The sequence below is a fragment of the Ochotona curzoniae genome, unplaced genomic scaffold (genome assembly GCF_017591425.1).
Source record: "Ochotona curzoniae isolate NIBS_2020 unplaced genomic scaffold, NIBS_Ocur_1.0 scaffold_4505, whole genome shotgun sequence".
NCBI classification, from domain to species: Eukaryota; Metazoa; Chordata; class Mammalia; order Lagomorpha; family Ochotonidae; genus Ochotona; species Ochotona curzoniae.
In genome coordinates, this window is record NW_024467118.1 from 42209970 (window position 1) to 42236345 (window position 26376).

At 39.2% G+C, this 26376-nt stretch overlaps 1 protein-coding gene and 1 long non-coding RNA gene across 4 annotated transcripts in view; one reads left to right on the forward strand and one right to left on the reverse strand.

Annotated features, from left to right (window-relative positions):
• LOC121146829 overlaps positions 1-23771 on the forward strand; it is a 65925-nt gene extending 42154 nt beyond the window's left edge. Inside the window, exons 2-4 of the long non-coding RNA XR_005882254.1 lie at positions 180-311; positions 11780-11976; positions 23597-23771. This is a non-coding gene — a long non-coding RNA (uncharacterized LOC121146829). The remainder of the gene's footprint in view (positions 1-179; positions 312-11779; positions 11977-23596) is intronic.
• Positions 13673-25568, reverse strand: AGA (aspartylglucosaminidase). Of its 3 annotated transcripts, XR_005882252.1 has the most exons (10): positions 25423-25568; positions 23665-23818; positions 22517-22629; positions 21596-21708; positions 20111-20225; positions 18443-18518; positions 17200-17307; positions 16379-16512; positions 14867-15023; positions 13673-13776 (listed from the first exon to the last, which is right to left on the reverse strand). XR_005882252.1 is itself a non-coding variant. In XM_040966399.1 (9 exons), exons 1-9 carry the CDS (start codon positions 25547-25549, stop codon positions 14923-14925), a joined length of 1011 nt encoding a protein of 336 aa, XP_040822333.1. In that variant the 5' UTR covers positions 25550-25568; the 3' UTR covers positions 13673-14922. The 3 variants fall into 3 exon arrangements, 2 of the variants coding, with proteins under 2 accessions (XP_040822333.1, XP_040822332.1); XM_040966399.1 differs by having other exon boundaries at positions 13673-15023; positions 17200-17299; positions 18465-18518; XM_040966398.1 differs by having other exon boundaries at positions 13673-15023.
• Between the last annotated feature and the right edge of the window lie 808 nt (positions 25569-26376).

Sequence of the window (26376 nt, forward strand, 5' to 3'; positions counted from 1 at the left end):
AAATGTTAGTTTGATCGTGTTTAACTGAACTGACACTGGTGGCAGAAAATCCAGTATATTTACTTCTAAAACACTTTGCACATTCAAGTCTGGGTTAATTCCAGTTGTTGCCATTTAAGTTTTTTGAATGCTATTTTGGCAAGATCTGGTGTTTTATGGACATTTTCTTTTTACGTTAGGGACAACGGTAGCAGGGGTGAACTCGGTGGATGAAAATGGAAACAAAAGAAAGCTGATTCTGTAGGAAGGTGTGAGTAAAGGAGTAGAATTCAAATACAATCTATTCCTGTGCATGTTGGGCATTATAGCAGGTATGTTATAACTTGTCAAAATAACCTCATAGAACATGTAATATTATCGCTAATCTGATGGATATAAAACAGGCTCAGAGAAGCCAAGTACATTAAAGATAATATAGTAGAAAAATAATTAAGAGTTAAGTCTGTCGAATTCCGGGAGTCTGTTATATTTTCTTCAATACATTAGGCTGACCCATCAGGAACAGAACTTGGCATCACCTAGCTCAGTGATGCTTAACATTTAATGTATGTGTGAATCATCTGAATCTTAGGAAATGTAAATTCTGATGCTGTAGGTTTTGGGGAGAGACCTGTACTTGTGATCCTTATAGTTAATAAACTCTGAGATGCTGCTTCTGATGTTAGCTTGAGCACTTAAAGTAACTAACTTCTAGTTTATCTTCTTGGGTTCGGTTGTGAAATCCTAAGGTTCACATTGTAGTTAGCTAGTGACAGAGATGAGTTTGAACCAGTGTCAAGGCCAAAAATTAGTTCTGTGGGTTGCTCCTTTGTTTTCCTTTAGTACTCCAAATCAAAGATATGTATACATTTGTATATTTGTTGTTGAAACTCAGTTGCAAGCATACCCATTCTCCACCCTACCCCCATCCCCCTTTCTACTGGGTTGCTCTCCTACCTCCTATTTGGATTTAGCTCTCTTTAATTTTCCTGTGCAATTAGTGGAAGGTAGCACAAGAACCTGGACCCCTGCCACCCAGACTGAACTGAATGGAATTCCAGGCTCCTGGTTTTGGCCTGATCCCAGCAGCCCCCTTCTCTCTGTCTCCCTTACTGCCATCCCATTCCAACTAGTTTATTGGTTACAACTCAAGGAGCTACATAGAAATGTCATAGTCACTCAAAGCCCATTGTGTATCTAAAGGTGTATTCTTGGTGCTGTTTATCCTATGGGTTTTGACAAATATATAATTGCTTGTGTTCATCATTGTTGTATTGTAATGAATAGCTTGCTACTCTAAAACTCCTCTGTGTTCTGTATATTTATCCCTCTTTCTCTGCTATCATGGCAACTACTGAGATTTTTGCTGTCTCCATAACTTTGCTTTTGTAGAATGTTATATTTTGGAATCATAGAATATGTATCCTTTTTGGATTTGTTTTATACACTTCATAATGTGCATTGAAGTTTCTTCTATGTCTTCTCATGGCGTTAAAACTCACTTTTTAAAAATATTTATTTCAATGAAATACAACACTCTTTTAAAAGTTACTGATTTATTTGAAAGGCCAGGGAGACAGAGAGATATCCCATTCGTTAACTCACTACCCAAATATCCAAAACAGCTATAACTATGCCAGGCCAAAACTGGGAGCTGGCGATTCCATATAAGCTTCACACGGAAGCGCTAGGGAACCAAGCACTGGAGCCATTACCTGTTGCTTTCCAGGGTGTACAGTAGCAGAAACGTCAACAGAAGTAAAGCCAGGGACTCTGACAAGGAAGTAGGCATCCCAAATTATACCTTAAACACTGAGTCAAATGCCTGCACAAAATCTCATTTCTTCTTGGCACAATATCTGAATATGCCATAATTTATTTATCTACTAACCTTCAGAAGGATACCATGGTAATTGCCAACTTGTGAATTCAGTAATGTAAGATCTTGTAATAAGCTTTTATATGGATGTAGTTTTCTTTCCACTAGTATACATACCACAAAGTGTGATCACTGGCTTCTAGGGTTTAGTTTTGTAAGTAACTACCGCAGTTTACTTCTCATTCTGTTTCTCATGTACCATTTTGCGTTCTCACCAGCACCAAATGAAAGTTGTTCTTGCCTCATATTCCCTCCTTCTCACAAATTAAAAAGAAATATATGGACAATCAGATAGCATTCTCTGATTATAATGATTATTTCAAAAAGACGAGAAATGTGGTAAGGCTGTGAAAAAAAGGAAACCTTTACACACTGTTCATAGAAACGCAAGTTAGTATAGCCAACATGATAACACTATAGAGGTTCCTTAGAAAACTGAAAATGGGTCTGTCATATAATTTTGGTCCCCCGTTTGTGGTTCTTAGCCATAGGAAATGACACTAATATAAGAAAGAGAGATCTTGTGTTCCTTATTTACTAGAACACTATACACAAAGGCAATATGGAAGCAATCTAGGTATCCATTGAGGATGAAAACATAAAGAAAATATACATAATGGAATATTATTCAAAGGATAAAAAGGAACAAATCTGGAAATTTTCAGAAAAAAAGGACTAAACTAGAAATTCTTATGTAAGTAAAGCAAGTTGGATACAGTAATACACATAAAGCATGCTTTCTTTTAAATGTGACAGTTTTTAAAAAGGTAATTCTGATGTCAGAATATTGATTACTACAGGCTAAAAAGGTTGGACAGAATGAGATTCTAGGAGGTTGAATAAGTGGTGCCAAAACATAGATAGAAGTCCTGGCTTATTTTATTCCATAGCACAGTGGGTGAGTGTAGTTTACAATAGGGTAACATAAAGTGGATAAGTAGGTGGAACCTGTAGGGTGCCACGTTGGAACTGTTTTCCCTAGGGAACCAATGCAATGCACTGAGCTGGAAGTGATTTTGCTGCTAGCCTAGCACGTGCACAGCTTACTGTTGTCCCTGCAGTCCCACAGTCTTTGCCACACTACACAAAATGGCACCTGATGTGTCACTGGTGGAGGTTTGGGTCTGGTGGTCATTATCTGGGAGTAACCCAGATAAATCTTGAGTGAAACCTGCATGATGCAGTCAGCACTGCTTTCCCTGTGGGATCAGTGCAATGTACTGGGACAGAAATGAGCCTGCCCCAAGCTGTCACTCCAGTCCCACAGCCTTTGCCCCACTATACAAAATGGCACCAGATTTGGCACTGGTGGAGACTTTGGTTATAAAATGCACCCTGTTTCTATACCGACCCTTGGAGTCTGCTACTCTGTCTCTGCTCATGGTCGAACCAAATAAATCAGCAGGATAGGTAGATCTTTGCCTATATTTACTTCCTGAGTTCCCAGTGAACTCCCTTTCCCATCTGGCTGCCACTGGAGCTCTGACTACTGGTGGAACTCAGATGGCCGCTTGCCAATCACTGCTGGGTTATCTGGTCATGCAACGCTGCTCTGTTATCTCCACTGCTTCCCTGTTTAAGGGTGTCCAGGTACCCTTCTGCCATTGGCCTGTCCTCTCTTATTTCCTGGAATCTGCCCTCTGTGCTTCACCTTCCCTCCTTCCCAAACTTCATGCTAGATTAATTTCGTAAAATGTATGGAAAGTAAATTTTTTTTAATATTGCATGTCTGTGTAAAATATTTAGTCTATGTGCTTGCTTGCTTGCTTGCTTAGGAACATATGTATATACTGGTTCACCTATATATTTATTTATCTTGTATCTTGCATATATGTTGCCTTAAATTAGAAAGAACATGTGATATTTTCCATTTTAGGATTGGATTACTTCACTGAGCATAATGGTTTCCAGTTGGAATTATTTTCTTGCAAATGGTATAATTTTTACAGGGTTCAGCACACTCTGTCACCTACGTCAGCCTACATACATGTTAGATCTGTTCTGTCTTCAGCTCCATCTCTTACACAAACCAATGGATACTGCAATTGAGCCCATCCCTGACTGCCACACATTCAGCCCTCATGTACATCAGTGGGCACTGCAGTCAGAGCAACCCTCAAGACCCCATCAGACTTATCTCCAGCCCTGGTTTCTCTGTATGCCAGAAAGTACAGTAGATTGGCCTGGCATATTCAGAATCCCATTTGGTTTTTATACACACCAATAATGCTGCAGTCTAGTTCAGCCCAACTGACCCACTATGCAGCCTACATGCTGATGGGTACTACTGCCTGTCTAGCCAGATCTGTCCCCAGCTCTGCTTTTCATGGCCATGTCTAGCTCAGTCTGTCACTACCCCTAGCTCTTGAAAAAAATGGCAAATTTTGCAGTTCCACAGAGGTGAGTCTACATTTCCCCTACAAAATCTTCCCCCCGAGCTGGTTCTCTTGCGTGCTGATTAGTGTCATGGCCATGCCTAACATTACCCATTCGCTGTCATGGCATTCACTGGTGGGTACTGTGATCTAGCCCTGCCAGGCTGGCACCCAACCCTGACTTTATTATTTTAAAAATTTTATAGTACAATTGCATGCTGTCTGGGATTTCCCTATCCCTCCCAAAATTCCCAACCCCTAACTGATTTTCCCCATATTATTACAATAGTATAGTCCTTCATAAGCAGTCATATGTCCATCAGTCTGCTATCTAAGTGTGTCCTGACATTGCTGGTGCAGACAATGCTAGATAGTCCAGCATCCTATTATGAAGATACATTCAACAGTGTCATCTGGAATCCATCTTTGATTTGGAAGTAGAGATAAACACTGCATTGTATCTTCACATCTGGATATGATAGCCTCTATTATGCCATCATTATACTTTCAGTCAAACGAGAAGCCATGAAACAATTTCAACAACAGAAATGAAGTTAAAAGAAAAAAAAAAATACAGCACCATGGAGTTAAACAGCATGCTACTGAATAACCAACTTCTTAATGAAGGAATGAAAAAGAAAACACAAAAGCTTCTTGTGTAAAATCATGCTGTTCTGTGATCTACGAGTCACTTTAGTGTGCATTGTGATCCATGCTACTGAGTCCATCTCAGGTCTCCCACGTTGCAGGTGCATTGGTCTGACCCATAAAGGTTTTCCAGTTTACCCTATCTAAATCACTCTGTCTCAGCCACCTCACTTACCTGCAACTACAGTGGCCTATTTGATGGAAGTCCCTCAGAAGTTATTCCTCACTTGCAACATACTCCTTCCCACACATCCCCTTACCTGCTTCCCTGAACAATCCATACTCCCTGCACCTGGAAGTGCATGGGCTCCCCAGCTCAGTCTTCCAGTGGGGTGCTGTGCTCATCTAGAGCTCTGCCCATCCACCAGATTTCAAGCTCTTGGCATGTGTGATGGCCTGGGACTCTACCCCTCCCCTCACCCCAAATCCAAGCATATTCAAAGTTCTCAAGCCTGATCCACCATCCCAAATGCCAAAATGCTGACCTAGGTCTCTTCCCTCTGCTTCTCTCATCCTACTTGGGACCAAGAACATGGGGAAGTCCCCAGGCTCGCTCTGCCTGCCTGGGCATGAGCCCCCCCAGGTGCCCGATTTCTGTCCTCCACCCCCCCCCCCCCGCCGGGAGCCAAGATCTTCCTGGTTTCCCATGCGAGTTCATAGGTCTGGCACTTTAGCATGGAGCTGGATTGGAAGTAGACTACGTAGGCCCTGAACAGATACCTAAATGGGATGAAGATGCTGTGGATGGGGGCTTAGCATGCTGCACCACACCACTGACCCCCAATTTATTACTCTACTAGTTTCTTGTATTACCTAACTCTCTGATATCTTTTCTAAGCATATCAGTTCCTTTTCATGTTTCAAGTTATAACCTTCCTCACTTGGATTTTTAAACTTTCCTTCTATTAAAAAATAAATTTAAGTTTTTATTTACTTGAAAGGAAGAGAGAAGTACAGAATAGGCAAATGAGCACTCCTTCTGCTGGTTCATCCCACAAATGCTTGAAGTGGTTTGATCTCGCAGAAGCCAGGAGCCAGGAACTCAACCTAGGTCTCCCGTGTAGGTGGTAGGACCCCAACTGCTCGAACCATTCCCTACTACTTCTCAGAGTCTCCTTTAGCAGGAAGCTGGTCTAAAGAGGGGGAGTTGAGAATTGAACCCAGGCACTCCCAGGTTTCTGTGTATATTGATCAATGTCTTTTTTTAAATGGAAGATTTATTTATTTTTACTAGAAAGTAAGATTTATAGAGAGAAGGAGAGACAGAGAAAAACATCATCATCTATTTGGTCAAGTGGCTGCAAGGACTGGAGCTGAGCTGATCCAAAGCCAGGATCCAGGATCTTTTTCCATGTCTCCCATGTGGGTGTAGGTTCCCAAGGTTTGGGGCTGTCCTCTACTGCTTTCCCAGGTTGTTAGCAGAGAGCTGAAAGGGAAGTGGAGCATCTGGGATAGGAATAGGCACTTATCTGGGATCCCAGTGGATGCAACAAGAGGACTTGCAGCAAACAGGGTGTCATGCCGGGTCCACCAATGTCTTGACCAGTAAGTCCAATGCCTAACCCCTCAATTCTCTTTGTGTTCTACTGGTCTGTTTGTTATCATGAGCTATTTTTGAAAATCCTTTCTTTTAAACTAATATTAAAGCAGTAGAGGGAGGGCAATATGCACATGTATGTATCATCTTGACTTGCAAGATTCTGAAAAGGTTTGTGAGATGGCATATGTCAGTGATTAGAAATTGGGCTCCAAAGGGTAGAGTGGTGGTTGGGCTAATCCTCTGCCTGTTGCACTGACACCCCATATGGGTACCAGTTCAAGCCTAGTTGTTTCACTTCCTATCCAGCAACATGCTGATTGCCTGGGAAAGCACAAGAGGATGGTCTAAGGCTTTGGCCTCCTGCACTCACATGGGAGGCCAGGAAGAAGCTCCTGGCTCCCAGCTTGGAATCAGACAAGCTCTGGTCTTTGGGACCATTTAGAGAGATTATTTTACTTTGTCAAGTAAAATAAGTACTTTATTTTTTCAAGTATTTTCAAGTTTGTCTTTACTTTCTCAAGCACACTAAGTAAGTATTCAAAAAGGAAAAGAAATTGGGCTCCAGAGTGGATGGGCACCCTGGCATAGTGGGCTGAATCTTAGCCTGTGTGCTAGCATCCACATGGGTGCCAGTATGAGTACCAGCTGCTCCACTTCAGATCCAGCATGCTGCTAATTTTCCTGGGAAAACAGGAAATGGCTCAAGTCCTTGGTAAATTGTGAGAGATCCAGAGAAAGCTCCTGACCACTGGCTTCAAAATGGCTCATCTCCAGCCCCTGAGCTCATTTTGGGTGTGAGGCAGCAAATTGAAGACCTTTCTTCTCTATAAATCTGTCTCTCGTATGCAAATAAATAAGCCTTGGATAGAAGAAACTGGGCTTGGAAACACAAGGTTGTCCCAGCCTAGGTTCAGACAGTTAATGTATAAACAGAAATGCATTGCTCACAGCTTTGAATTGCTGAGAAGTCTGAAACATGACACCTAAAAGTTAGGTGCCAGATGTGGGCTCTATGCTTCATAGATGGTTCTGGCTATGTGCTTACATAGTGGTAGGGAATTTGCTCAAACCTTTTTTTCACAGGGCAAGCTAACTTCATTGATGAGAGTGGAGCCCTTATGACTTAATCACTACTACTATCACACTGGGTATTAGATTCAAATGCAGAATTTGGTGTAGGAGGGACATAAACATTCATAACATTGCATTGTATCACAATTTTTCTCATTTTATAGAAAACTGAGTCACAAGTAAGTTAATTGCTGAAGGTTAGATAGTTAATTGACAAAATCAAGGTTCAAAAACAGGCAATTAAATTTCATAGTTTCTCTGTGTGTGTGTGTGTGTGTGTGTGTGTAACTTTTATACTATCTCAAAACTTCCTATCTAGAGAGAAGAGTACCACTTCAAATGTTTCATGATGTGTACAGTGTAAACACTCCAGCTATGACTGATTTCAAGGAATAAACAATTTAACAGTTAGCTATGTTGGGTAAAAGTGGTTCCAATACAACATTACTTTAGTCTTTCAAACTAAATTGAGTGAGTTTGGATTATGGGACATTTCTTTAAATCTGAAATATTCTTTGGCTTACTTTTCAGTTGGCTTTAATTATAATAAACACATCAGGAATGTAAGATAAGTAATGCTGGTTTTATTTAGGAATGAAAATAACTTTTGACCCTTACTGTGCTTACAGATTTTGCACAAGTTTGAAAAGATACAGATTGCTAGCAATTAGAAAGGACCTCTGTTTTTTCCATATCTATTCTAAGATCTGATTTTTCTAGAAATATTATGGGGAATAATTCACATTAAAATAATGGAATTTTAATTAAAGAAAACAAAGTAAGAAATACATGTAATGCAAGCATAGGAAGATTACAAGCTTCAATTAGTTGACAAATCCTTTAGTTCATTCTCCATGTTTGAGAAGTATAAATAAGTTCCTTTCCCTTTTACCAAGAAGTAAACATGTCGACCAAAGCAACTTCAACTTCTATTATGTCCACGTTGAATGTACCAATTAATTTACCCTTCAAAGGAGTATGCTGTCTCCAAATATTGAGATAGGATACTTCTTTACTGGTTGACCCTGGGTTGTATAGGACAACATCCATTACACATTAGCTACAATCAAACAACTCATATTTTTGTAGAGCTCATTATCAGGTCCTTTTAATATCATAAGATAGCAGTTAAAAGCATGCCAACAGATGAATAACATAACATACAAGAGAACAAACATTTTAAATATGCCTTTTTGATGTTTTTTACAGGTCTAGAAATCTTAACAAAACATTGACCAGTGGAGTGATATAAACAGATCCTAATTTTTCTTCATAATTAGTATCCAATTAAGATATATATATTTATGTCATCAGTTTTTATTCAAATGAATTTAATTATACTATTAGAGATACTAAATGAGTTCAATTATGTTCTTGGTTCCAAATTCAATCGCAGAGCATCAAAAGTAATGACACTTATAAAGAAATTGAACAACTAAAAATTATGTGTTTTGAAGTACATCATACTCTAGTAATTAAAAGCATTTTATGCCCATTATTTAATTTCTGAAACCAAGAGGAATCGTTTATGTGTTGTTGTTACAAATAAACATGTTTTTGTTTCTGTGTATTTGAACTATGTGTTCTAACAACTTCAGGTCAGTATCTTATAAAAGAATTATACTCTATTAATAGTATGAATAAAGCAAGAGCATTGAGGTATTGTAAAATATGTCAGTTACTTCATATGCAGCATTTTAAATATAACCCAAAACCTGAACTATATTAGTCAGTACTTTACTACCTTATTAAAAGAAACAAGGGTGGGGCCCGGCGTGGTGGCACAGTGGTTAAGGTCCTCGCCTTGCACGCCCAGGATCCCATATGGGCGCCGGTTCTAATCCTGGCAGCCCCGCTTCCCTTCCAGCTCCCTGCCTGTGGCCCGGGAAGGCAGTCGAGGACAGCCCAAAGCTTTGGGACCCTGCACCCGCGTGGGAGACCCTGAAGAGGCTCCTGGCTTGGGATCTGCATAGTATCGGCCTGTTGCGCTCACTTGGGGAGTGAATCATCGGACGGAAGATCTTCCTCTCTCTCTGTCTCTCCTCTCTGTATATCCGCCTTTCCAATAAAAAAATAATAAAAATAAATCTTTAAAAAGAAAAAAGAAACAAGGGTGAATATTTAAGTGATTTAGATAGGATTCTTGGATACTAGAATGGATCTTTTGGAAGTTCTATAATTCAATGTCCACTGTGTAAACTATAAGAATCTAAATTATTACATCCTTTGGCTCTGAACTTATGAAACTGTAGTCTTTGTTGTTGCAGGAATACATTGCTTCACTTCAAATGCACACATAAGTATGTGCTACAAGGAACAGAAAATTAAGTTTTCTTATTAATTACTCTTGACAGTATCAAGAGTTAGATATTTTAATTTATTTTGCAGCTACCAAGTGAGCCTACTACAGTTTCATGGTAACTGGCTGAAAGCATGAGACATCTGGGTCAGAGTCAAGATGTTATCATAACACAGCAAGTAATATAACCTTTGTGCTTGGTCCCAACTAAGTTCCATGGGGGTAAAGACAGGAAGGTTTAGATACACAACGCACAGAGTAAGCTTGCTTAAAGCAGAAGGACTCTAAGCTTAGGAAATCCTAATTGTTTAGAAGGGGGCTACAAGAGAACCTGTTGAGCCCCAACATCAAAGGGAGGCAATATCTTAATTGTATCAGACAGCAATTATGTCCCTTGCCCCGGATTAAGAAGCTATGCCAAGCCTTCAGACCTTTATTATAGAAACAATTTTGGGAAAAATAATCCTGAACAATTTTTAAAAATCCCACTAGTTTTTAAAGGAATTGCAGTTAAAATTTCTAAACTAAGGATATTACCTTCCTCACTGGGGTTTGGCTAAATTAAGTGAGAATACATATGAAAATGCTAAGTATTAAGTATTCAACCATGCAGCTGCTACTATTACAAAGCATATTAGCATGTATGCAGCTGTAAAATATTCACTATTCCAGTTTTCCTTATGTATAATTTTTTTCTTTAAAATACTTTTCAAAGACCAGTTTTATGGTCACAGCAAAATTGAGAGGAAGGCATTGGAATTTCTTCTGTCCCACACATTCAGGGTCTCCCCACTATCAGCTTCTCTCACCACTGTGGTACATCTGTTTCAACCTGCACTAACGCATTATCACCAAAGGTTCACAGATAACATGATGTGGAATGACTCCTATCCACAATTGAAGTATAATAGAACACAGCTTCCCTGCCCAATAAATAATTTTGGTTTGCCTGTTCATCCCTTCTGTCTCCTCTAATACCTGGCTGGCATTGATCTTTTTACCTTTTTTCGAGAATGTAATATGGTCGGCATCAAAAAGGATATATGATTCTTTCACAAAACATAAAGGCATTCTTTAAAAAAAAAGTGATCAAAACTTTTCCACTCAATACTAACTTTTAAACTTTTAACAAATTTCCTGTGGGTATCAGTTTAAGTGTGCTTACTTTTTAAAAAACATTGTCTCCTATCATTTTTCTTGTCACAGGTTTAATAACATCTGGGAAACTTTAAAAATATTTCTATTTAAAAGGCAGATTTTACAGAGAGAGGGGGATATGGGAGAGAAGATCTTGCATCCCATGGTTCTTCCCCAAATGGCTGCAATGACCTACCTGTATTTATCTGAAACTGGGAACCAACAGCTTCTTCTGGGTCTCCCACATGGGTGCAGGGGCCAATGAACTTGAACCATTCTCTGCTGCTCTCCCAGGCCATCAAGAGAGCTGCATTGGAAGCAGAGCAGCTGGTACATGAAACAGTGTGCATATGGATACCAACACCAGAGGGTTGAAATTAGTTTTATGTGCCACTGTGCCAGCCCCAACATTTTAATAATTTAAACATATTTTATGTATGTCATGAAAGAGTACTTTGGGGATTAGTGTGATAGCCTAGTGGTTAAATCTGTGCCTTGCATCTGTCAGGATCCCATACGGGCGCAGGTTTGTGTCCTGGTAGCTCCACTCCCCATCCAGCTCACCGCCTGTGGCCTGAGAAAGCAGTAGAGGATGGCCCAAGGCCTTGGGATCCTACATCCATATGGGAGACCCAGAAGAAGTTCCTGGTTTCTGATCAGCTCAGCTCTGGCTGCTGCAGCCACTTGGGGAGTGAACCAGCAGACAGAACTTTTTCTTTCTCTCCTTCTCTCTGTAGATCTGCCTTTCCTATTAAAAAAAAAAAAAAAATCTAAAGCAAAACCAAAAAGCGCTGCACTTTGCTTTCTACTAGATCACAGTAGTAAAGGCTTATTTCCTGTTCACATTCCAGGTATATATGTGTTATCAAGGAGTCTGCACTTCATAGTCACTGAAAGACATAGCTGTTAGGACAGCCAACTTTATATTGCTAACTGTGAAAAGTCCAGAAAGTCTCTACCTCCACTTTTGCTAAAAATTTATTACCTCAACTCATCCTATGGCTACACCAAATCACAACGGAGGAACAGCAATACAACCGTGTGCCAGGTATGTGGAGCTGGACACAATTAGTGAATAGGACTCATGACTACTAGTTATATTGAAGCTAGTATAAACTAGAATCAAGTCACAAATTATTGATGCCCCATTTAAACAAAGGAAGTGAAAAAGTTTATTTAATGATAAATTGATTTTATTTTTGATGATGTTTGTGTAATTGAGAAGGATGCATGACCTCGTAAACCAATGATTAGGGTAGCAACAGTCAAGGAATGGGAGAAAGTGGATGAGACAATTGCTTCCAATTTCCTTTTTTCTTCTTGTAACTGGGAAGAAAAGATGTAAGGGCCACTTTCAGCAGCCAAAAAAAGTTTTAAAAGTTTGTTCCAAGGACTAACCAAAGCAATTAAAAATGAAGCACATGAAATTATCAAGTTTTTATTATCTCTCATGATTAACGTTTTTCTTTTTGCTTGTTGCATGCACTAAGATACAAAACACTTGATAGAAACTCATCTGCAATCTCTGGGGCAATAATGAGGAAGTTTTGCATTTGCTGATACCAAAATTACTTCCTTCTCCTAAGTGTTGGTTTAAACTGAATTAAGATGATACTCAAATTTCAGTCCAGTAATCCCCTTCTATGCTAGTAATGTTCTATGAAATCAAAGTTATGAACTGAAAAGAATAATTAGCACCACATTCTACTTGTAGCCGCATGTTTTACACCTCTTTGCACATATCTTTTCCATTTTCTACCTACATACTCAGTTTATACAGAAACACATAAATGCACAAACCTCTATTTCTGACACAGGAATAGAAAAGCTGAAAACCTAAGTGACAATATTAATATTCACAGAATCACTTAAGAAAGTTGCTTAATCCGTAGTTTTTGGTAAGGACGATCTGATTTCACCTAAGTAGTACACAAGTGACAGATGTTTTCTATTCAAAGGAAAAGATATTGGCAGAATGAGGTCAAAGCTCTGAATCATCATCGACTTTACCCTGTGCTATGTAACAGCCATGTGGTCTGTACAGTGATACATCCAGGACATATGCAGCGAGCTGCCAACCACTGTGAAGTATTAGATTGTCATTGCATTTTCTATGGTTTCCTTCCTACTCTCCATTTTTTGCTTTTTCCAAGTTTTAGTCAACCATTTATTAGTTTAACTTATTTGTGGTTAGCCTAAAATTTTCTTTACCAAAACTGTGCTCTTCAGCTATTTTCCAACATGTCTTCTCCCACTACACACTGTTACCAAATCATGATTAAACAATGTGTACACATCACTAGGGATTCCAAAATTTGTTTTCAAAAGAGGAAACACATCTACAGTGTTCAAATATTATAATCAGATATAGAACTTAAAGAATACATTTCCAAAGCCAGTTCAGTTTCTTTTTTTCTTTTCTTTTTCTTTTTTAATCTAAGATATACAGGAACGTAATGTCCATTGAGAAGAATGTGACTTAAAAAGAAGAAATTTAAAACCATGTGGGTTATTTTTATCAGCATAATCTGCCAATCTGTCAGGGAGTGGCAGGCCACGACTACCTTCATCACTCTTTTTCTGGAGGTAAACTATTGCCCAGCTTATTAACAAAGAACAGTCACCCCAGATAAGAGTAATGTCTTAATATAAACATATTGCATGTTTAAGTCTAGCTTCTTCCTCCCTTCCTCAATGCTTGTTACCCAGTTTTTGTGAAAGATCTTGGTAACTTGTAAAAGACATCTTGTTTTACCCTCTGTGAAGTTCTGGGAGTGTTTCCTGATCAGCTGTCAAACCGTTATCAGCATTATTTGCTAATTGCAGATTTCGGACTCATGCATACAATCTGATTAGGGATAGAGAGCAGAAGGAATCTTTAAAGAGGCTCCCTGGGAAACTTAGACCCGTAGCCAGTTCTGACAAGTGACCTCTACCATTCCAGAAACTAGAGCTCTCTCCCCTAACTGGCCACCAGTCCTGCCCCTGTTCACTACTCTTTTCCACTCTTCCCCCTTCCCAAATCACACACTACAACGTTTGTAATAAAGAATACAGCACAATCCTAATGTTGGACAATACTGTATGTAGTTGTACTGTTGACTCCTATTTAAAAAGATGATTGGAAAGGAAAGGATGATGCTGACAAAGCACCTGTCCACCCTCCCGGTAGCTGTCAGTCATTCAGCAGGCTCAGAAGGTGGGGGCAGGAATGCCGAGCTGAGCTACAACTGATTGATTTATTTCAAAATACAAATCTTATCTCTCTGAACAAGAACTCAATGAGACTGCAGTGTAAGTTCCCCAAAATCATTTCCAAAAGGAGAGATCCATAATAAATATCTCGAACTGAAAGATCAGTGACATTTACAGCTTAAGTTCCTTTATACACTGAGAACTTAAAAGCTTCCTAAGAGGGGAGAAAATAACAAAACACATTTATCTATTAGAAGATTTTTTGCATTTTTTAATATATGGAAATCAAAAAGCATCTGTATTAATAACATTCTTCTTCAAGCTATTAGGTAAAATAAATAATCAGTTAGAAGAAACATGTCACTTTAACATACTGAAATTCCATTAGTACCAAAACTCTGAGACTTACTGTTGCTTTTTCCTTTGGGTCCAAAAACCTCACACACTTTAGTTATTTTCATTATCCAAATATACATGATTTATTTTTGGCCTTAATATCACTGTGCAGAAAAATCCTTGAAGTAACAATTTCTTGCACTCTTGGTCAGAAATCTAAATATTACTTAAAATTTAAACATACACAAAATATATACATATACTCTTTGTCCTGAAATATATGATGCTTAAATAAAAACAGATAGCAAAAGTTTCAGACACTGAACAAGTGCTATTTCAGCAAGAATTTGTGCTTATTTTATACAAAGAGAATATGTGAGGAATGCAATACAGGGATAGTGAGTAACCTTTTCAGCCTTTGTTTCCTTCTTCTTTAAATATAGATGTTGACAGAAAAGATGGATTAGATGCAGTCTACTTTTTCCTCAGCTGGATGATTTTTTAGAGGATTATAAACCATGAAATGAAACTGTGCAAATGTTGGAAGTTTATTGCATGCAGCACCTAGGGACAAAAGGAGAAGTTTGTTTAAATATACGATGCATATATTTACAACCACTATAGATGTTATTATTTGCTGGGACATGGGCTATTGTATTCATTATGTACATCTAAGCCTTATGGACGTTACACAAGGGTTACTCCCTTTGCTTCTGAGTAGCTAACAGTGCATGAAAGGAAAGAAAAATGAAGTGGAACAGAAAACTATCAGAAAGTGTCAGAAAACTGTCCGATGTTTTTGTTACAAATACATATTTTCATTGCCACCATTGTTTCCATTGTTTCTGCTTGTTTTCACATCCTTTTCTTGTACATATTACTCAGACACTCCCAAAGACTTTATTTCTCTAGCCATTAGAACATTCCTATCGTTCAACCACCGCTTACCTCCTACTTTCATCCCAACCATTACTTCTTATTCTCTACTTCTGAGAAAGTGAGAACAACTTCAAATGCTTTTTGTCTAATCAAGTTCATCATCCTTTGCACCTTCCACTGCCGTTACTTCAGAATATAAGAAACTAGTCAATTTTAAATTCATCTACATTTATATAATTATCATTTTGCCATCCTGATAAATCCAACTTTAAGTCTTCTAAAGTTATTTCTTAAGAGGGGATCAATGAGACTAACTCATTTTATACATAAAGCCTTCCCCACCTCCCGTAACTTTTATTGACTTTTGATCTTAGTACTTAAAAAAGAATAAGGAATTCCTCACACAAGTTTTTCAAATACAGAACTGTGGGAAGTAAGAGATCAAAGAACAATAATAAGCAGTCTAACCTAATAAGTCATATTGATCAGTAAGCTGTGTATCTTCCCCATCTGAAAATGCACTAATGAGAATCAGCAGTAGTTGATCTTACAATGCTTTGAAACTGTGCTAGCTCATATGGAAAGTAAATGAAGCAAGAGACATTCCTCAAACACAGTGCAAAAATAATTCTGCTAACTTATTTGGTTTAAACTTAGTAATACATTTTGTTCCTTAGAGCCCAAAGAAGATATAAATGGCTGATACATTTAAATAATGAATAGAAGTAGGGGGATAATTTATCCCTTTCTATTTCTGATTAGTTAAAGCATTTGATTAGCTTAGCCCATCTCAACATGAACTGGAGCTTAGGACAGATGTGGAAAGATACAAAATAATATCCATAGACAGAGTTGTAGATGCCAGAAGTCAGCTAAAACATTATTATACATATAGTTTTAACACTTTGTGGGTCTTAATACTCTGTGCCAACCCCACACAATCCCTTTTTCTATTGTATATAATGTACTGTATGCTGCAATATTTAAAATTTTTAATACATTTGAATAGTTTATACACACACACATTCCTAACAACTTACCATAGCTTCCAGTCACATTGGCACAGATAACAGCCCCAAAGAATTTAGGAAAATGTTTCTGGATTCTTGAAATCACTTTCTGACAAGCTGTGGTTGGATCTTCTCCTCTTCTCATATATTCTACAGCTTGGTAGCTAATTTCAACAGAGGTTAAACTTTAGTATTAAAGAATAAATACTAAATCCAAATTCAAATACTCTAAGTTAGAAAGTTACAATTACAAAAATCATCATTTTCTAGAACAAGTATGAAGAAACAGTTATTAGTAACTTCTGTTAAAGCAAGCAAAACCAAAGCAAGGAAACTTTGATGGAATGTCTGATCAACTCACCACCCATTACTTCCAGCTAAGAACTATTATTTTTGGCTTTGACATAGTAACTATAGTTTAGTAATAGTAGAAATAATAGAAAATGGATTTTATATTTAAATAAGAAAAGGGGGCTTACATCAAAGGGGAAAATATTGTGCAAATTCACAATTGTAGTTGTGATACTTACTTACAATGACTAATGCCTACTTTTATCAATTATACTTCCTTTCCTCAGGGGCCTTCCATCTACTATTCAACCAGATCACAGGTATTCTCCTCTGGGAACCAGGGTGAAAAAAATACTATTTTATTCCACAGCTGTTTACAAAGTTGAGTGATTATCATTATCAAAATGACAGATTAAAAAAAAAATCAGTAGGTACAATCTCTGTCTCAGCGAATGTGCACACATATTCAGATTGGCTGACACAATTATTTTTTTTTTTTTTGTCTTGATGAAGAATACCTTCCAGAGAGCTTTATGATACCCCAACACAGGAAGTTATACCTTGGCAGAAAGCGCATTAATATGTCTCCATCCCCAGTGGCTGCAGCTGCTCCAGCAGTATCATCAGCGTAGGCCCCTGCTCCGGGTATTGGGGAATCTCCTACACGACTGCAAGGGGAAAGTGTAATAGTTAGGACCAGAGATCAGTGTTAACTGTTTTTATTATGTTGTGTTTTAACAATACTGGATATTTTTACTTGGCAATTAATTACTGTTTTAAGTAAATTATTCACCAGATCAAGAAAAGATTTCCAATATTTCAAGTTAGATTTTCATAAGCCAATTATTAAGAGGATCTGCTAAGAGATGTGGATTGTAAGATGTTGAACTCATAGAAACAGAGATTAAAATGACTTTTACCAGAGAGCAATGGATAAGGTAAAGGAAATTCTCATCAGAACAATTTGTTATACTGGAGGCAAAAGTTCAAGACATCCTGATGGCTACAGTAAATAATGTTTTATATTTGTGCTAAAGACAGTAGACTTTTAAACACGATTTAACAATTATGTAGTGTAAATATTTTAAAATATATTGTATGCCATAAACATATATAAGTTTTACTTTTCAATCAAAAAGCATAATTTAAAACTGTGCTTATCATCCAGTTTTATGCCAAGATGGCACACACTTACAGTAACTATTCTATTACCATCTTTTATTATCTAAATCTTAGATGATCTCAACAGGTTCCAAATTATTTTCTCTCAATCTGTTCTTTCATCTTCTTTTATTTCTCTTAATCTGTATATGTTATCAAAATTTTTTCATTAAAAAAGCTTAATGTTTTTCTACTGTTTCAACATCTAGAATTCCTTTAGATCACTTAAGACTTCTTCAAGTATGGCCCCAGGCTTTCCCGACCATTTTATCTTCTACTTCCTCCATCCCACCTCCCTCCTCCTTTCTTTCTCTTATACCAGTGTGGGTGTAGACACACATATAACTTCTTTCTAACCAGTGGAAGCCCTGCACCTGAATTGTGCACTATTTTGTGTTTGCTTGCATATTTGCCTAGATGTTCCACTTTCCCTTCAGTGGACTCAGGGCTTCAATCATTGCTCTGCTGGCTTTCATATCCCCTCTGCCATTCCCTGACCTTCAAAGCAATGGCTATGCCTTCATTGACACTTATCTCAGCTATGAGCCTTGGGCTCTGTTTTGTCTTGTGCATCCTCCATGGCAAAGACTGCTATATGTTCAACATACACTTAAGAGATTTGTTCCTTTGGAAAACACTAACCCTGGTATTTTGAATTTTATACCATTAGTAGATGTACCAGCAGCAGTGTATCCCTTCTTATGGATTACAACCATGCCTAGAAGTAAAAGAAAAAAAATATGCATACAGACTGATAGATATCTAAAGTTTCCCTGAAATATAACCAGACAGTTCAACAGGTTGTATTTGCTAATGTCTGAATATTTGTGTCCCCCAAACTCATGTTTCAGTTCTAACCTACATGATATGCAGAGAGAGGTGGGGCTCTGAGTGATGACTCGGTTATGAGGGCAAAGCCTCCATTAGTCACATTAGAACCCTTAAATGAGACAGCAGGAAGCCTGCTAGCTTCTTCTACCAAGTGAGGACACAGAGTAGATGTCATGTATGAGGTATCAAGTGGGCTTTCCACATACATTAAATCTGTCAGTGCCTCAGCTTTGGACTTCTCAGCTTGCACACTGCAAGAATATATATGTACGTGCGTGTGTGATATGTATACATAATATCACATATATGTGTGTGTTATTGATTGTAAGCCACTTGGTCTATGATATTTGGTGACAGCCTGACCAATTAAGAAAACAATACAAATATTTCTTTCTATAATTATAGGGGGAAGAATAACAGAACTTTTGAGAATATTGAAAAATATACCACTGGTATAATTTGTGATGTTCAATGAGCTGGTTTCACAGCATCATTTGGTAGACATCCAATATCAACTCTTCTAATTGCTCAATTATGCTTCACTATGTTTTCAAAGGCAATTCTAAAGAAAAACACTGATAAAGACTAGTAGAAATTTTCAACATTAGAGCTTGGAGAAAATCATTCAAGGTCAGTTGAAGATGACAAAAAACAAATTTGTAAAATGGTGGTAAAGGTACTGAGTTCAATAACTGGCTCTGGTTCTTGACTTCATTTTCTAGCTAATGAAAATCCTGGGAAGCAGTGCTGATGGCTTAGAAAATCTGATTCTTAACACCCATGTGGGAGTACTGGATTCAGACCTAGCTCTTTGTTTTAGCCCACTCTTGGTCACACAGCAGACATGTGGAGAGTAATTCAGAATCAGAAGATGGGAATTCTCTTTCTCTGATCTTTAAACAGTTTTTTTTTTATATTTATTTTTTCTTGAAATGCAGAGTACAGAGTGCGCACGTACACATACACACCTCTTCCATCTCTGAAATGCAGGGTACAGAGAACAAACACACACACCTTCAATCTGTGGTTTACTCCCCAAATGACTGCAACAGCCAGAGCTAGCCTGATGCAAAACTAGGAGCTTGGAGTTTGCTTTTCTGTGAACCATCTTCCAAGCTTTCCTAGGCCATAAGCAGAGAGTTGGATCAGAAGTGGGACAGTGGGACCCAAACCTGCGCCCCTATGAGAGGCTGTTACTACAGGCAGAAGCTTAACCTCTAATACCACAGCATTACCTCATAAACAAGCCTATTTATTTATTTCATTTTTTTAAGGTGAGTCTGCTCACCTTAAAGCTGTTTCCATGAACTTCTGGAGGTACCCCCGTATAAACACACACTTAGATGTCAGGAAAATGGAGAAATGGACGTATTTTTGGTTTTAGAACAATTGAAATAAACTTCTGGTACATGAACAGTGACAAAGTGAGCACAGGAAGGCAGTAATTTCTAACCCTGGAAACTGTAAAATGCAAATTACCAATTGTATCATGACCACAGTCAGCTGCTGGATCTTTACAGGCGAAAGCCTCCTGCTTGGAGATCCTAGATGGCTTGTAGGGTCCACAGGATTTTGAAGGATCTGGTATAACATTCTATAAATAAGATTTAAGTTTATTTTTTAGAAAGGATCTTTTTAAAATTGGCAAGTGGTTATGTAAAATCACTAAACACTACCAAAGAGCCAAAAAGTCATCTGGTAATTCAAAGATAAGAATTAAAACATTTAAGATGAGTTAAGTCTTACGTGAAAACAGATGGATATATAATTTGACTAAATATCCAGTTTAGTCTCAGATTTCTATAATTTGGGTTAGATATCGATATGTTATGGAATAGGTCTTTGATTTTTTTCTGTATATGGCTAAAATTTTTAATACAATGGCAACACAAGTGAAACTTTGCATTAGATATTAATCCTCAAAGGTATTAGGGATACAACCTAATTACAAGGTAAACAACCTTATTCGGTGCAAGAACTACTTCCTATTTTTTGGTCAAAGAACTCTTAAAGCACAATCTGTTTTAAATTTTTTTTCCCAAAGCTAGGTTTATGTGAATGTTTTCCAATCTGTACTTGAAATTTCTGAAATGCCTGGATCAGAACTGTTTCAAGTTTTGGTTTCTTGAATACTTGCATATACATACCAATCCATCTTGGGGATGGGTTCCAAGTCTAAAACATGAAATCAGTAATGGTTCATACAACCTCATGTGTGTCTGTATATATGTATATGGTTAACTGAAGGTAATTTTATACAATAATTTTAGTTGCCTGGGTTTTGCCTGTGACCCATCTCACAAGGCTGGTGGTAGAATTTTCTATTTGTGACCTTAGTTTGACACCTATTGTTGAGTATTTTGTGTTTTGGACTAGAGATGCTCCACCTGTGTGTTATACCCTATACTATACTTGCGCACTAGATGATAGGCACTTTGCCTATTCTGGTTTAATGGCTATTCTTTGCCAGTTCTAACCCCATAATGCTTGGTTATTGAAAGGTAATTAGGACTTTGGGAAGAGAATGATGAAGCTAAGAAATCTAACCCAAAGACTCTGTATGGCTAAGGTAAACTGATTTATCATGAAATATGAAAGACAAATTATCCCACCAGGAATACACTAGACTCCCTAATAGAATAACTCCTCAAGTTAAGGTCAACATGTCAGATATACTTTGTTGTAAGTAAACTAATGCAGAGTTCTGACTGCGGTAAACCTTTTGCTAAAGCAGAAACTTCACTTTGAAATCCTGGCCTCAGTCTGGCAGATCTCAATCCTGGATGTGCAACAAAACCTACTAGCGAGTTCTAGGAACATCCATTCCTGGAGAGTAAACTTACATAGTTCCAATATGCAGCCACAAGGCTAACTAGCACCTTAGATCACAAGCAACCAAGATCGGAGGATGCTGTTTATTATTTTTAAATAATTTACCTTTTCAAATGAAATATGTATACATACCTTCCAGTAGTTTGGCTGGCAGTTCCGGGCATGCCAGTCTGAATGAAGGGCTCGAGAAACACTGGTAGATAAATCCTCATTGACAAATCCCATACTTTCCGCAAACTTGGTAGCTGCAAATTGAGAAGAAAATGGTAAGTTAATCAAATATCATCTTAAAATGTATTAGAGGTGATCTATGTCAGCAGTTTTTTTAAGTGAGGTGCACAGAGACTAGATAGGAACAGCTTTAGGAAATTCATCTGTACATGTCAGCTTCTACATGCTCGCCCTAATCTGGCTGAGACCTTGGAGATGTGCTTTGTCATCCTTCCCAGCATGCGTCCACAATTTCCCTCCTTCAGTCTTACAGAAGAAAAGGGACCCTTGGGCCAATGCAGCATGTTCCCGCTATAGCTAAATGTGCAATATCGAGTGAAGGGCCAGATGCAGCGGATCCTTTTGCTGGCCAGGTCAGGTCGTTCATAATTCTGCACTTGAAGAAAACTGAAGGAAGCCTACTAAGTTGCTACATGATATATCACAGAGAATAATTTTTGGTTACAGGTCATTGTATCATTTCTGGTGTCTAACGCAGGCATTTAAATAAGTGACACTGGCCTAGCAAACTCCTTCTCATCCTATCTTCTTATTCTAGTAATGCTTCTTGTGTCTTACCCTGTAAAAAAGACAGCTGCTGCTGAGTCCTCTTTCAGTCCAGCAAGTATTTATAGATAATGAACTATTTCAATCTTATCTTAAAGATAGAGATTTAGAAACTAAAATAGTGTATTTAGTTCAATAGGTATTAAGTGAAACAGCTGGAAATTGAATTTAGGCCTCCTGTTATCCACCCTCATATTTTACACTGAGTCCCATCTTTTCACAGTGAAGACTATAAATAAAAGACTAGGGAAAAAAATCAGTGCAGTTAAAAAATACCTGATTCTCCTACTAAAAATGTGTGTGTTGTATGCTCGAGGACTTTCCGTGCCACACCAATCGCATTTTTAATTCGTCTGAGATCGCCTACTGCTCCTATGTTCATAGCAGTGCTGCAAGAAAAAGAAAGCAGTACGATTTATTAAAGTATCCTCATACATTCATAGATAAAATAAATTGCTTTGCTTCATGCAGTGTTTTGTAGTATTAAATTCACTATCTTAATTCAAAAGTCATAGCACAGCCATGAAATTCATATAGAATCCCCCAATCTGACAAATTAAAAAAAAAACAGAAAATCAATTTACCATATACTCACTGCACTAGCACTAAATCCTCAATTTCTCCTAGCTTATTTTAAATTTGATTTTTGAAGAGGTTTTTAGACTTTAAATGAACCAAGCCACAGCATTTGTAGATGGTAGGTAAATGATTATAAGGCCAAAGACATATTAAAAGGATCTACAAAAAAATCATGGAAAGTGCATATTATGAAAAACACTATGCATGAATTTTAAAAATTGTTCACATCAAAACATACTGAGTTTCATTTTCATTTTTCCATGAACTCTTTGAAGAATCTTTGTATTTCTGTAGTTTGAGATTCTTCCAGTACTAAGGAGATTACTTACTTCCATGCAAGATATTTTTAAGTAGCTTTTATTTATTTGGAAGGCAGACAGAAAAAAGAAAATGGTGCCTCCTGCTGGTTGACTTTTAAATGCCCACCATAGCTGGGCCTGGGTCAACTGACAGCAGGAGCCAGGGCCAGCAGCCAGGAGCAGAGCCGAATTCTTTGGGCCACGACCTGATGCTTCCAAGTGCCAACGCTAGCGGGAAGCTAGAAGCCACAGACAAGCCTGCTCCTGAACCCAGGCGCTCCGGCATGGCATGCAGCTGTCTCACGCACTGTGCCACATGCCCCTACCCCCTCATCCATGTGACATTTTTATTACATTTTATTCTTCATGTTTTGGTTTACAGGGAATCTCATTGTATTTTTAAAGGCCAATTACAATAAGTCAGGGCATTTTACTTAAAAAAAATTTTTTTAAAAGCCCTCATATTCTTCTGTCTCAGTAGAACAACTGGAAAGATAACACAGGAGCAAGCGAAGGTGCAGAGGCCAACGCGGAGGGTGCTCGTACCCATCCATGATCATGGCGTCCAGGGTGGTTTCTCCGCGTTCATCGGGACTTCCTCCAAAGCCCACAGTGCCATCACACTGTTCCTTCTCGCACTCACCACAGCCGCTCTCCACTGCATCCAGAGCGGAGCCACCAGAGGCCAGGGTCCTCCATGCTGTAAATGACAACCCAGCAAGGCTTGTGTGCACGTAGTTTTTCTCGCATATAAACTTAATTGATCAATAATCCCATTTATCAAGTAGTACAGAGGAGTCATGATAATAGACAAGATTATATTACTAAGGGCAAAAAAGGATCCAAACACTTAACCACTGATGCCAAGTAAAGACTTTCACTTTTAATATTTATTTCTATGCGTAAGAAAAATTTTAAAAATCCTGCAATTCAAAAGTAAACTAGTAAAAGGTGATTGCATTGAAAATCAATCACAGCCTTCATTTCCCCTGCATGTATCATCGTTAAGCATATGCATAGCACATTTATGAAGTAACACCTATAGCGGCAAGGCTCAACAACACTGTAACAGCAGGGAGGTAGTTACAAAGTGATTTCACATGGATTCATACGTTTAATCTTCATTAACAGGTTCTGAGGCGATACTGTGGAGTAAGTCTTCAGCCACACTGAGGAATACCCTATGATCTGCAGATTCCATACACGGTGGAGGAAAAGTTAAAAAAAAGTCAACAAAAGAAGATTCCTTGAAGTGTGGACCACCACTGGTAAGCACTTCCTTCCACAATTCTAGACACACAGGTGTGAACACCTCGGAGCTCCCCCTGTCCACACAGCATCTCGCTCCCTGCTCAGTGGGCTCCCAGCAGCTTGCGTAGGCTTGCTCCCCAGTCTGCCTGGAGCTTGCTTTGTTCCCGTAATCACTGGGAATCTCACAGCCTATTTACTCATTTTTCTCTGAATTTTATGTTCTGCCTATAACATACAAATTTAACTCCAGCACACTGTGGAGTCCAATCCTGCTCCCGAAATTAACATTGGCAACCTCTGGTGAGGGGGGAGAAGTCTGAAATTACTCCCGTGGGTCTTGAAGTAAATGAAAGAAACACATACACTCAATGTGAAATAATGGTATGTACTGCACGATTATGGAGACTCGGGGCACAGGAACCTAAACCGAGACTGGGCTTTAGGGCACTGAGATAGGGAAGGCTTCCTGGAAGAGGCCATGCCTTCGCTTTGCAGTTCTCAACCCTGAATACAACTCAGAATCACCTGGGAAGCTTTCGAACACAAAAGCTAAACACATGTCATGAATCTAGCAATTGAATGAAAATTTGCAGAAGAGGCCCAAGCACCACGAGTTCTCGGGAAGCCAGGCAGCTACTTTTAACGTGCAGCCATTTCAGGAACTTTGTGCTGTAGGTGGCAAGACCAGCACAGGCCAGAACAAACGCAAACAGGAAGCTAGATAGTATCTGGGCAGTTACTAGCCCTCAGCAAAACTCAAGCACCGGGTGCTGGAGAGAAGCAAAGGATTAGAAAGGAGAGGAAGGCCCAGACAGACAGGGAACAGAGCCGGTGCGAAGCAGAACACGGCGCTGGAAGACTTTGAGCGGCCCTAGGTCAGCAGCAGAGCAGGGAGACAAGAATAAGGACCTACAACGCAGCAGTGGCAGGTAGAGAAATCGCTGCGAGTCAGGAACAGCCAAGGCCCGGCCCAGCTGGCCCTTTTCTGCCCTCCCAGCTTTCCTCGTTTGAGCGGCGCCAGTGGCCGGTGCTCGCCCACCCGCCGCTCCGCACCTGCTTCGGTTGCATTCTTAAAAGGCCAGGTGTTGAGGACCAAGGGTAAAAGGCCGCCGCTGCGCACAGGGGCTGGGCCGAACAGCAGCTGCACTACAATCAAAGGCCGGATCCACTCGGACGCCATGGCGGCGCTGGCCTGCTGGCCGACTGGAACCGGGCCCCGAGCGCAGCCCGCGGTCGCCGGGCGCCCGCCCCGCAAGGCGCCGCCCCCGAGGCCACGCCGGCTCCCGGGGGCGCGGCCAGTGCACTCTCCACCCTCGCGAGCTCCGCCGCCCTGGCGCGCCAGCCCCAGCTCTCACTTGCTCTGCTTTTTTTTTTTTTAAGAGCAACCAAATAGTTGTTTTCTGATTTGTCAAAGGCAACTTGAGCTTCATATTGGAAAATCAGCATGAAATTGTGCAACCCTGGGTTGTATGACCCCAGGAACTTAAGGTAATTCATGGCTGTACTTTGGTTTTGACTAATTATCTGTTCTATGAAAACTTGCCAAGTTTGGCACGTTGCAGGTAATTGTGGCTTTCCCGGCTTCAGGGGTCTGGAATGGTTATTGAACAGAAGTGAAGCGTGCTTGCTTATCACCAGATAGGGTTAAGGGTTTTCTTTTCTTTTTTTTTTTTTTTGGCCTTTTCGCACCAGAGTTTTGTAGGACGTCCTTCATTCTGAGTCCCTAAGCTGGAAAATAAGGGGAAAGTCTGGGGAAGTAGAAATCTGCCCACGACATAGCCCACTGAAATGCACCTCCAGGCAGAAAAGGCTGCTGCCATTGCTTTCCTTCGTGCCTGGTGCCATTACGTGCAAAAGCAATGCTTGAGTCGGAGGCAGAGCGCCTTTACGTGCAAGGTACAGTCTGCTCATTTAGAAAATTTGGTTGCTGGACAGATGTGTGACCATGAACCAGAAATCCCTTTGGGACTCTGTAATGCCTGCCAATGTTGGAAGACAGTTTCAAAG

Excerpts from the sequence above, each read along its gene's own strand:
- AGA (XM_040966398.1), bottom strand. The coding sequence starts at position 25,549 with ATGGCGTCCGAGTGGATCCGGCCTTTGATTGTAGTGCAGCTGCTGTTC. Across the intron at positions 22,630-23,664 it reads GACGCCATGATCATGGATGG|CACTGCTATGAACATAGGAG; the intron begins GTACGAGCACCC and ends TTTTTCTTGCAG. Across the intron at positions 18,519-20,110 it reads CTGTGGTCATGATACAATTG|GCATGGTTGTAATCCATAAG; the intron begins GTAATTTGCATT and ends TTTTACTTCTAG.